General features: G+C 35.9%; 1 protein-coding gene, 1 long non-coding RNA gene and 2 pseudogenes across 3 annotated transcripts; 3 read left to right on the forward strand and 1 right to left on the reverse strand.

Annotated features, from left to right (window-relative positions):
* The first annotated feature begins 2,140 nt into the window (after positions 1-2,140).
* On the forward strand, positions 2,141-3,600 carry LOC104700079 (uncharacterized). The gene is made up of 2 exons (XR_753514.3): positions 2,141-2,656; positions 3,301-3,600. It is a non-coding gene; the product is annotated as an uncharacterized LOC104700079 (long non-coding RNA).
* Positions 3,601-4,191: 591 nt separating this feature from the next.
* On the forward strand, positions 4,192-5,307 carry LOC104704226 (putative F-box protein At3g17620 pseudogene; annotated as a pseudogene).
* A 2,338-nt stretch (positions 5,308-7,645) lies between these two features.
* Positions 7,646-8,917, forward strand: LOC104704227 (putative F-box protein At3g17620 pseudogene; annotated as a pseudogene).
* A 54-nt stretch (positions 8,918-8,971) lies between these two features.
* Positions 8,972-12,224, reverse strand: LOC104700080 (protein S-acyltransferase 21-like). 2 transcript variants are annotated; one of them, XM_087458158.1, is made up of 10 exons: positions 11,796-12,224; positions 11,312-11,425; positions 11,099-11,219; positions 10,836-11,011; positions 10,681-10,749; positions 10,529-10,600; positions 10,309-10,437; positions 10,136-10,216; positions 9,809-10,018; positions 8,972-9,735 (listed from the first exon to the last, which is right to left on the reverse strand). In XM_087458158.1, exons 1-10 carry the CDS (start codon positions 11,838-11,840, stop codon positions 9,043-9,045), a joined length of 1,710 nt encoding a protein of 569 aa, XP_087314284.1. In that variant the 5' UTR covers positions 11,841-12,224; the 3' UTR covers positions 8,972-9,042. The 2 variants fall into 2 exon arrangements, with proteins under 2 accessions (XP_087314284.1, XP_087314285.1); XM_087458159.1 differs by lacking the exon at positions 11,796-12,224 and adding an exon at positions 11,518-11,603.
* Positions 12,225-12,443: the final 219 nt, after the last annotated feature.

Here is a 12,443-nt window from a genome sequence, read left to right on the forward strand (position 1 = left end):
TAGTACAACATATTAAAAATTTATTTTAAAATAGAAAATATACAAAATTTGGTATAAAATAAAACTTAACCAGTGTTATAGCACGGATACTTATCTAGAATCATTAACAATATAAAAATTACAAAATAAGTGTCTTTTTCAAGTCATCATATTTAGCATAGGATTTTATTACATAATATTTTATCCCTAAATTTTTTAAAAAACAATCATATAAATTTTATTCTATATAAAATTTTTAATATAAATAAAATGAATTTCAAGCTGTGCTCTAGCACGGGTCTTAACCTAGTACAACTTTAAGATGAGATCAATAAATTAAATTACACTGAAAAATATTATAATTATAATGATGATGTGTCTCTTGACACGTCACTAGTAAAAACGGGTTATATTGTTACGCAGTAATGTTACTGAAAAAATTTTGTAGCAAAAATTACCCACGAAGACTTTTCTCTCCCAGGCGCAGACATCGAAGCAACTTTTTCTCAAACTTTCTCCGGCGTCGGCGGAGCTTCGGCTCGCCGACGTCGGGAGTTCTTCTGCTTTATTTCTTTCCTGCTTCAATCTTTCTTTGTTTCTTTTTCCTCTTTTGCATTTTTCCCCATTTTTTAACCTTTTGGCAACTCCTTATAATCATGCAAATTCCAGATCTGGGCTGGTTCTATCACAAAGATAGAAGGTGTCTTCCGGCGAACTCTACCTTTCTCTACATAAACCCAGCTTCTGCGATAGCGGATCGATTGTCCACTGCTTTGTACAAGTCAAAAATCGGAATCATGTTCTCACCTGAAGAAGCCTTCACCTTGGTTTTGTTGATGGCAAAAGATCTTTCTTTTAAGCCATCAGATGCGCCTTTCCGGGGGAAGACGCCGACAGCGCACGACGAACCTTTCTTCAGGGTCATGGTTTTACCGAACGTTTGGACCTCCGCTCTAACCACTCGCCACCATCAGAGCTTGGCAAGGATGATTCTATGTTCACCGGAGATGCTCCTCTCACGTCCAGTTCATTCACCCACTCCGACCAGCCGCCGCAGTTTGTCATATTGTTGGCCATCATGTGAAAACCCTAGTGTTCTCTTGGTGGGCTTGATCCACAAAGCCGGCCCATTAACAGTTCATTATCCTAAGCCCATTGTCCAAAAAATCAGGTCAACCTATTCTTTCTCTTTAACAAGTCATAGCTCTTATCAAGGTCCAGATTGTGAGTATACCCGCTTAGGCCGAAGACTCCTTCTGCAGAATACACCGATTGGACTGCTATGCTTGTTTAATCAGTTAGATAGAACTCTGGTATTTGCTCTTTATATGGTAATAATCTCTTCTGGCTCAGAAGTGTTTAGGCGACTTAGTTCTGAATTTATATTGCCACCAGCTTGATTATGTCTTTGGTAGACCCTTAGCCAATAATCACCCTTTGTCAATTCTAGCTAGCGACTTCAGCCATCCTCCAATGCTAATACCATTAGCAACCACCATTCACCAAACGCCAATTAATTTGAGTTATTACTTGTATGTGTTACGCCGGCTACAAATTTTGTGTGGAAGCCTTAATCTCCATAGCCAAGGCTCTTATGCGAGAAAGACTCCACCTGTTATGTTACGACCCTTCACTTATTTTAGGCGCATCCTCCTAATAGCTTCATTGGTGAGTTCTTTTGCTCCCAAGCTCATGAAGTCTCTTGTTATGGCCCTTGTACTACCTCAAATAGCTCTGCTCACGCCGGTGAGACGCTTAGCCATGACTACACTTTCAACGTCTCCTAGTCTTTGTTTGATAGGGACCATCTCACCTTCCATGAAAATCCTCGTGGAAGAGTTATCGACATACCATGATCTCTCATGTGTCATTTGTTTCTTAGTTAGTGACTCAAAGCTCTGTTGGATTAATGGTCGATGTAATTTATCTATCTTTGTTTGGCATTGGGGAATGCCTTTGTTTACCTTTGTTTCAGACTTTGGATCTTTGCATCCCTCCTTTGTACTTGATATTACTTGAATTCAAATCAAGTTGTTTGACAAAAAAAAAAAAAAAAAAAAAATTACCCACGAAAAGTAACCAATGGAGACCAAAAAAAATTTCAGAACCCCAACAAGAAGAAAAAATTCATATTAGATAATTTATTTAGTATCAGATGAGTGAGTATTCGTCGCAAGATAAATAGGAAAAGCTACAGATAAACTGTGTAGCTAATTTATTACAAGTTTTGTTACGAACTTATTTGTAGGAACGAGCCTCGAATAAATAAGTTTTAAGTGCCCTATATTTTCCCTTCTCTATACAATGAACCAAAAAAAAAAAAAAAAAAAAGAAATCCCCAAACTGAAATCTAGGTCTTCTCGACTCCGCCACAGACTCCACCGTGAAGCTCGTCGCCGTCCTCATTTCGCATCCATTCCGTCAACTCTAAGCCTGAGACTGAAGACGCCAACGGAGACAACACCAATCGGGGGAAAGATCGAGACTGAGATTGAGATGGGGACCGAGTACGTGACCGCGACTGGGAGAGTGATAGGGGTGAGATCGAGATTGCGATAGGAATAGAGACAGAGAGCGAGAGAGAGAGAGAGACCATGAGCGTGACTGTTGAGGTTCAGATTGTGTGAAACAATCAAGAGTTTTAGGTTCGTCATATTCGTCCACGTGCACCCACCAGGTGTTTACTTTTATTCCTTACTCTCAATTTATTTTATTTTTATTAATCGAGCTTAAAAATTCTTAGCTTTGATGGAAGGCTCAAGGATTGATTCATGAAGTAAGTCTTGTGAATTAAACTATTTAAGTTATTCTGTTCCTGTCCCTGTCCCTGTTCCAGCACTAAATAAATATTATCTGCAATTGTCTTGTGAGCTAGTTATGGATGTGGCCTCAATGTTACAATAGATTGATTTGAAGTCTTTTCATTGCAGAAGAATTTTTAATTGAATCAAAATAAATTATATCTAAATGGTTGGTGACGTTTGTATTGCTGCATTTGGTCTGACATTTACTTGAATGTGCAGGTTTCTAAAATACTTTCATGTCTAGCAATTCATCTAGTGTCTTGTCTTTTTTTTTGTCCATTACTAGTTTTCTCTCTTTGCCTCTATGATCTAGTTCTTAAATTATATCTTTTTTTCACTTCGCTTGATTCTTATTTCTTGGAATCTGTTAGTGTCTCAGTGTCTTATTCATCTGTGTGTTGGTTATAGGCTGAAAAAAATAGATGATAAAGTTAAATCCTTACTTTTAGACTTCCACTAATTATCTGCTTTGTGAGAGCTTGCTTATAAACACTTATAATCTTTCTTGTTTGTGCAGTGTCTGACTATTTGGAGTTTCCATCATGGAGCGGTTTGTGATACTCATAATCATTTCCTCAAAAAAAGAAGCTTCCAGCTTTTGGAGTAGTGGGTTCCAAGCTCTGTGAGAAAGTTTGAATCATGCCAAGGACCTCAGATCAGGAGAACATTAACATGAATGAAGAGTCTGGTATCCATCATTATATAGAAGGATGATAGTTTATAAGTATTTTTTCGAGACTGGGTGAATAATGTTTGTTTTATGAAATGATGTGTATCTTGTGGATGTTTATTATATATAAATTGGATATTTTTCAAATTAAGCAGGTTCCACCAAATTTATTAGCTTTATACAACTGCATAAAATAAGAGTCATAACAATGCATATTAAAATGCGCATACCCTTTCGTCACAAGTATAGTGTAGTAAATCGTAACAAGTTCATGACACTTGGCGATGTAGCAATCTGTCGCAAATCAATGATGATTGTATTGTGGGTTCATGAAGCAAATTGATACGTATATTTCAGAGGCATTCTGTAGCAAATATCTACAGCAAAATGTAACATTTTGTAATAAATAGCTATATTTACGTTAGTATCTAAATGGTAGTAAATTGCGATAATTTGCTATGATATAAATATTTGCTACAACCAAATAGTTACTAAATAACTTTGTCGTAAATATGTAACAAAAAAATTTTAGCTACAAATAATACATTATAACTATTAATATTTCCGTAACAATGGAGACCATTTTTACTAGTGCGTTATGAAAAGTAAGAAGAACCCTAAGTTCTGTTCCATTGATCTTTGTTTTCTTTTTGCACTTAAAGTTTTGTTTTGTACTTAAGAAATAAGAAGAAACACGTTCAAGCTTTTTTTTTTTTAGAAAAAGTTATAGTCAAAAAAATGGCGAAGATGTCGTATCTTCCAAAGGAATTGGTAGAGGAGATAATATCTAGGGTTCCGGTAAAATCGATGAGAACAGTCCGATTAACTTGCAAAACGTGGAACACTTTATCGAAGCACCTTGGTAAAGCAACCCCGTCAAGGGAAGGGGAGTTGATGGGGGTCTGGTTAGCAAATTTTAGGGTTTATTTGATGAGTTTCAGTCACAACAACTCTGATTCATCTATAAAGCCTATAGGTAAACTTATAAGCCTAACCGATTCAGATGATGTCGATGTAGCTTGTGTATGTTACTTCGAGGGTTTATTGTTATGCACCACAAAAGACTTGTCTAGGATTGTGGTGTGGAATATGTATACCGGCCAAACTCGGTGGATCTGCGTCGAACCAAATTTTGTTAACGGCAGAAAGCTCTCGTATGGTTATGCTCTGGGATACGACAAAAGCAAATCCTGCAGTGCCCATAAAATCTTGAGATTTACTGATAATCATTATCCGGAGAGATATGTGACCGAGATCTACGAGTTTAAGTCTAACTCATGGAGGGTTCTTGATGTCACTTGTGACTGGTTTATCGAGAACTGTGGTGTATCTTTGAAGGGAAATATGTACTGGCAAGCTACAAGTAAGGATTTTGGAGAAGACGTACCTGATTTCTTACTCTGTTTTGATTTTACTGAACAGAGATTTGGACCTCATCTGCCTCTACCGTTTGAGTCTTGTTATCATGATATTGTGACTCTATCTGCTTTTGTAGAAGAGAAGCTTGCGGTGTTATTCCAGCCTTCGAATAGCTATGGGATGGAGATTTGGGTTACTACCAAGATCGAGCCCAGTGCCGTGTCGTGGAGCAAGTTCTTAGCCGTTGTTGATATGAGACCACTATATGATGGTACTTTCCTTATCGACGAGCAGAAGAGCCGCGTCATGGTTTTTGATCGATATCTAGATGCAACGAACCCGCCTAGACGCTGCTACAAAGCTTACATCGTTGGAGAAAACGGATACTTCAGAGAAGTGGATCTCGGGAAAATTGCCGAACCATATAGTAATTTGCCTATAGTAACGTGCTCTTATGTTCCAAGTGCAATGTGTTCTTTTGACTCTTGGATCTGATGGGATTATAATTTTACACTTTTTGCATCAACTCTGCTTATATACTGATTAGATCCACCATTAACTACTTAATCTCCTCAGAACAGAGCTTGCTTGATTGCTCTTGTTCGGTATCTCTGTGGTAATCTTGTAAAAGTAAGTAAGCTTCACTCGTTATTAGCTACTAACCCCCAGTAAACCATAGACTAAACATTTTATTTTAGAAAAACTTACAAAATAATTTATTAATTAAATTATTGGTAATGGTTTGTGATTGAAATTGTTGGTTTAGAATCTTAGCAAATTTTTCAATTTTTAATATGCTTTATTGAAAAAATGACATCAATAAAAAAATTGAGACGGTAACAATGAATAAAATAGTTTAAACATTTGATTATAGACACCTTTGAAAGAACTTAAGCTTTTAAAGAATTTATGACATGAGATTTCTCTATTAAGAGAATAAAGATTTTGTTAAAGGAATATTTTTTTGGTTTCAAGTGAAATTTTGTTAAGGTAAGATTTTGTTAAGGGAAGATTTTGTTAATTTTTGATAATTACTAATTATCCTCAGCATTTTTAGCTTTTATTTAACAATTTCTAATGGAAATTACATGTAATTTCTTACACATTTTAAGGTTATTTTTAATTTTGTACTTCTCAATTAATATAGTAGGATATTGGATTCAAGAATGTTGCAAATTGTATAGTTAAAAGTAAATGCCAAGATTTTGATTATATATAAAAAACAAAAAAAAAACAAAAAAAAACGATTTGAATTATAAGGATTTGATTTTAGATATTATACATTAATTGTTTTTATTTAGTTATTATTATTTATTTGAACAACCTTCTTAAACAATTGAAATATATATATCCTTACAAAAAAAAATATATATATATTTTCAATTGGAAACAAATATTAAGTAGATTTTGTGCTTACATATATATATATATGAATATATTTTAATGTATAATACAAAAATCATTAAAATACAAATTGTCACAATTGGTTAACATTAATTTTGATGAGTTATACTAAACCTAAATTGTTTAATACACTTCCCATCGTCTGTCTCTATATCAGAATATTAAAAAATTAAAATAATTTATAATATATATAAAATAATTATCAAAAATATTTTTTCTTTAAATTATGTTTTCTACTTAAGCTTAAAATTATGTATTATTAATATTAATTAATTTTTAGATTTAAATATATATATATATATATATTTGGTAAATTAGAAAATTAAATTATCTAACTCTATTTAGGTTATCCTGTTCAAAAGTTTAAATTTTTTGGCAGTTTTAATCATGTTTGATAGTTTACAAGCTTAACAGAAATATAATCGATTACTAAATTAGGTTCACATTTGATCTTGGTGTACCGTCGTCTCAATCCGACTTTTATGGTGAAACAATTATTATTTTAAACATACACAAACTAGATAAAACCAAAATAATATAAATTTGAGTTTTATAGTTATGTTTGAGTTTTATAGTTATGTATATGAGTGGATGGCCCTCAACATATATATAGTACATGGTTGAGAGTCTATCGTAATATAAAGAGATATCTTGGGGTGTCAATCGGACTGGCCCAGCCCGGTCTGGCCTGAAACCCGTAAAGCCCGCATATGTTTGAGTCCAGTCTAGTCCGAAATATTTTCGAGCCTATATTTCAAAGTTCGAGCTTGGCCCTAACACGGCTACAAGGGTTTTTGGGCTTTTCCGGACTTATCTTACAGATCAAAAATTCAAATTTATAAACCTTAAAAGTAGTATTTAAAGGTGCACTATAAAACAAATCAATCAAAATTTTAATATTTCATCTATATTTACTACAACCAGCTTAATTTAAAAGAAAAAGTTTAAAACTAAATAAAATTTTAATACTTTAACCAAATAAAATAATATACAATTCATAGAAAATATCATAGATAAAATTTTTAAAAGTATTAAGTAAGGTTATAAGTAAATATGAAAACTCTGATTAGAGTTTTAAACTTTATTTACAATAATTTATTAATTAAATAAAAATGTTAACAAAAATGTACAAATATAATTGTTAAAAGGATTTTCGGGCTAGCTCGAGCCCGGTCAAGTTAAGCCCGAAAAATCCTATAGCCTGAACGGGCTGAACTTGAAAGGCTCAAATTTTTATAGACATATATATTTACGTCCGAGTTTTGTGTGTTTTCAGGGTCTGACCGGCCGGCCCATAAGTTTTGACTCTAATTGACATGCCTAGCCTAGATATACACTAAAGAGATATATACATATATATATATAAAGATGTATGTATATCTATCTTTGTCTAACAAATATAACTTCGAAGAAACCGTAACTTGAAAAAAAAAACAATGGAGAAGATGTCGGATCTTCCAAGAGAATTGGTAGAGGAGATACTCTCTAGGGTTCCGGCGAAATCGATGAGGGAAGTCCGATTGACATGCAAAACGTGGAACACTATATCGAAGCACATTGGTAACGCAGCAATATTGGCAAGGGAAGGGGAGTTTCTGGGGATCGTGGTGGTAAATTGTAGGGCTTTTCTAATAAGCCTCAATCTCAATGGAATTCACAACAACCCTGGTCCAAAAATAAAGCGTAGAGGTAAACTTATTAGCCTAAACGATCATGATGCTACTATATACGAAATATATCACTGCGAGGGTTTATTGCTATGCACTACGAAAGACAACCCTTGGCTCGTGGTATGGAACCCTTATACAGGGCAAACTCGGTGGATTTGCGTCGAACACAGATCTCTTCTTCTCGGATACACCCATGTTATCGGATATGACAAGAGCAAATCGTGCCGCGCTTATAAAATTTTGAGATTTTGTATTTCTCCCAGGAGGATAGGATATTATGCTACCGAGATGTACGAGTTCAAGTCTAATTCATGGAGGGTTATTGATGTCACTCCTAGCGATGCGTCAATGTCAAGTGGCGTATCTTTGAAGGGAAATACGTACTGGCGCGCTGTAGCTACGGACAATTCCGTACCTGATTTCTTACACTGTTTTGATTTTACTGAAGAGAGATTTGGACCTCATCTGCCTCTACCGTTTGAGTCTTATTATGATATTGTGACTCTGACTTCATTTGGAGAAGAGCAGCTTGCGGCGTTATTCCAGCCTCCGAATAGCTATGGGATGCAGATTTGGGTTACTACTAAGATAGAGCCCAGTGCCGTGTCGTGGAGCAAGTTCTTAGCCGTTGATGATATGATACCACCACTATTGTTATGCGACTTTCCTCATTGACAAGGAAGAGAGCGCCGTGGTTGTTTTTGATGACGATGACTATGCCTATGGAATACGCTCCTCCAATCCCCACAGAGCTTACATCATCGGAGAAAACGGATACTTCAGAGACTTAGATATCGGGACAATTACAGACAACGGGAATTACCTGCGTAGTTGCTCTTATGTTCCAAGTTTAGTGTTCTTTTGAGAGTCTTGGATCTCATGACAAACATTCTAAAATTATTTTACACCTTTGGCATCAACTTTGCTTGCTTTCCTAGTCAGATCCAAGACTCATTTCTTTCTTATTTTTTTCTTTGAAGGTTTTCTAATCAGATACTACTATGTTATCTGTTTCTTGTTTTTTTTTTTTTTTTTTCTCTACCATTCAAACCAATAAAATTGCCTCCTTACCAAGAAAAGAAAAATGAGAAATAAGAAACAAAAACTGAATGGAAATAAAGATGTTGGTGATCAACAAAAAGGTTTCTAATGGAATCTAGCTAGTAGATAAATGTCTGTGCAATTGAGAATCAGTAGGCATAAACACTGGAAGTTGGTCTCCTCTCTGTGATCTTACTTGTTGGAAATAACCAGTCAAAGGGTTTACTCTACCCCTTCGGCTACCTTCACTCCCAGAACCTGTTATGGTGTTTACACGTTCATTACCAAGAGGACCTCCAAAATCTGTTCCTGGAATCCTAGACGACGATACAAACCGGCCAGCTTCAGGATCCCAAACGACTGAACTCTCATCGCTTGGAGGCAAGTTTCTTCTAGCTGCGACAACAGCATTTCTGCTTTCTTCTTCCTCATTTAATGGTGACTCGTTAGCTGGTGATGACATGCACATTGGGTTGAAGTGATCTCTCGTCAAACCTGGACTACTAATGCTACAAGACTCTGAATCAGCTTTGCCTTTTCTAGCGTGATGGGAACTTGCGGGGCTGCTTCTCCCGCTTACATTGCTGCTGGTTTTGTAAAGGTTTTGCCGTGAACTTACTGGAAGAAGTACTGATGAAGATGCACGCGCTTTTGCAGCTGCTTTAGATGCTTCTTTTGAGTCGAGTTTCGCCAGCTTCCATGGATTGATCCTTACTTGTTGACGCTGAAGTGGCTTCTTCTGTGAAAGTGTCTCGGGATCTATGGTGGATCGTACAGGTCCAGGCTCCAAATGCTGGATAACATCGTCCTGGAGACAGAAAGATGAAGAGTTTACAAGTGAAGGATGTGAAAAATACATATTAGATTTTACTTTTTCTTACCTGTTGATCCATGAATATGTTTGGAGGTGTACACAAGGAGGCACCGCGGTATTGAATGCTCATTCCGAGAGAGCTTCTACCACTCGCGGCTGTCACAGCTGAGCTTGTAGGTGAAGGAACCTGGCTCGTTTGGTCTAGCTCATCTACAGATGGTCCAAGTGGTTCAGTTTGCGCTCTCAGGGCAACAACATATTCATATGTTGTGATTCCCTGCACCCACAAAAGTTACATATTAAAGCTCAGCTTCAATACATTGTTATGTTATGTATTTGTCAGAGGAGAATAGAAATTCAGAAACATGGTGAAAGACAAAAATATAAATAAAACCTTTCGGATCAAAATAATATGGAAAAAGAAAAGTTCCCCAAGAGGTATCAAAGCAAGTAACGAGAGAGTTGTACAAACAACCTGCAGAATGAGAAAGCAAAGCTCAAGTTGGAAACTAAGCACTGATAAAAAGTACAGAATAAAACAGTACTGCGTTTGAGAATATTTTTTACCACTACAGCTGCAAATGGAGGGCGGGAGAAACCAAGACCAAGCTTTTCAGTTATAAGATGTTCCATTGCATTTTGGTCCACGAAACATCGAACAAATACAGCAACACCAACTCCAAATTCAGCTATAAGCTGTCACCATTGTTTTTGCAAGGTCATATCATATAATGGATGTAGGCAGAATCAGCCTTAAAGTAAAAGAAACACTTTGTTGAAAACATACCCATAAAAAGCTTGCCGCCATAAGACACACAAAGCTGATGTAGTTTTTATGCCCCACACAGTTACTTAGCCACTAAGGCAAAAGAAACACTTAACATATCAGTGAAAAATTGCTACGACAGAAACCCCAACGCCCATATTCAAATTGCATACCCGGCAATGATGATCAAACCCATCGACACACTTGCCACAACTTCGACAGTGCTTGCTAAACATACGTACCTTCGAAAAAAAAGAGAATGTGCTGTTACTGTAGAATAAGACGCAACGACAAACTTCTAACCAGAAAGTAAAGACTACTACTATACCTCAGCATTACACAATGAGCAGAACAGAGCTTCTTCTGGTTCGTTTGATTGCTCTTGTTGGGTATCTCTACGGCAATCTTGTATTACTAAACAACCACAAATGAATCTTCCTATCACATTACAGCAACCTGAGCCGTGTCTAATATATGGCCCACCATCAATAGGTGAGGCATTATCTGCAACAAAGACATCACCATAAGAAAGAAGTATCCGAATTATGCGAGCCCCTATACACAGCATCATCATATCAGTAGAGCACGTACCAGGAACGTAGTTACTGTTCCGTGACTTATGTGCTGGAGTGTTATCAGTCCTTAAAAAGATTCCAGGATCTGCAGGATCTATACCAGTGCATCGGATGTACAGAACTAAAACCGAAAACGCCTATAAAACCCATTAGGCAAAAGAGAGTTGTGAGATATAAATAACAAATTTGAGAGCTTTTTTTATAACAAGATTCGTTTTTGAGTTCTTACCAGGAAAGAGTAAACACCAATGGCAATATATTCATAGAGTTTGTTCCAAAGAAACGGAGCAAAGAAGGCATAGTAAGCGATAGTCAGCAAGAAAAATACAGTGATAGCAACAACCTGAAACAGCAACAAGTTCTATAAACGAACAATCACAGAGAACCCCATCCAAATTCAATGGCAATGGATCTTATAAAGCACATGAACTATACTCATAAGCTCAACTGTGTGTTTATCCACAAACACATAAAGCAGATGGAAAAGAACAGATTTTTGAAAGCGATGTCACAACAAAGTAACCATTCCCAGATAACAACAAAATATTTTATTGTCATTTTCAAGAGAAAGGAACAAACTTGTCACAATTGCAGATGACGACAGGAATTGCACAAAATCGTTCAAACCAAAGTGAAAAAAAGCAATCAAAATACTCAGTGAAGTATGCAAGGGGGAAAAAACCCTTAATAGAGAGTAAATAACGCTTGGAAACCTGAAATGTGTGAGCTGGAAGTTGCCATCCATGTCTTCTCGCCATTGCAGTGAAGAAACCTAAAACCCTAAACTCAAAATCACTAGGAATAAAAAAAAAAAAAACAAAAAACCCCAATTTCGGAAATCTAAAAAGGCTTGAACTTTTGTCCAAAATCTTTATTCCCCTACTTAAACTAAACTCAGCGACTACAGTAGTATAACAATGTCTAACGTTTGGAGCATGACCCGAGCACTTATTTGAGTCGTTCGTTCCGTGAGAGAAATTTAAGGACTTAAAAAGGGTTCATCGGCTTGAATTTTTTTTTATCTAATCGATCAGAAGAAGAAGAGTGTCTCTCGGGCAAGTAGTAAAAACCCTTGTGGAGCTGTTAGAGAAATTAATGAACGAGTTTCTAGGACTTACTGGTTTTTTTTAGCCGTTTTAGACTTTTAAAGCTAAGATTTTTTTTTTGTTTTCCCTTTAAATCTTGGAAAATACAAGTCTTTGAATTTCATCAAATTATACAAGTCTTGTTTAATTTAAGGGATATTATCATCGGTTTATTTTTGAAGTTTGAACTATTTGTGATATTTTGAATATTGTGAAATTAGAATTTTGATTTGTAACCAAATTCAAAAATTAGGACTTTTATTGTTTCTTGGTTAC

Source organism: Camelina sativa, chromosome 7, assembly GCF_030686135.1.
Source record: "Camelina sativa cultivar CO46 ecotype springtype chromosome 7, ASM3068613v1".
NCBI lineage: Eukaryota > Viridiplantae > Streptophyta > Magnoliopsida > Brassicales > Brassicaceae > Camelina > Camelina sativa.

What these genes read in the sequence shown, in the direction of transcription:
- LOC104700080 (XM_087458158.1), bottom strand. Translation starts at nt 11,840, where the DNA reads ATGGCGAGAAGACATGGATGGCAACTTCCAGCTCACACATTTCAG. An exon ending in TTCCAGCTCACACATTTCAG is followed by an intron (nt 11,426 to 11,795) that starts GTTTCCAAGCGT and finishes TTGCTGTTTCAG; the next exon opens with GTTGTTGCTATCACTGTATT. An exon ending in GAACAGTAACTACGTTCCTG is followed by an intron (nt 11,012 to 11,098) that starts GTACGTGCTCTA and finishes TCTTTGTTGCAG; the next exon opens with ATAATGCCTCACCTATTGAT.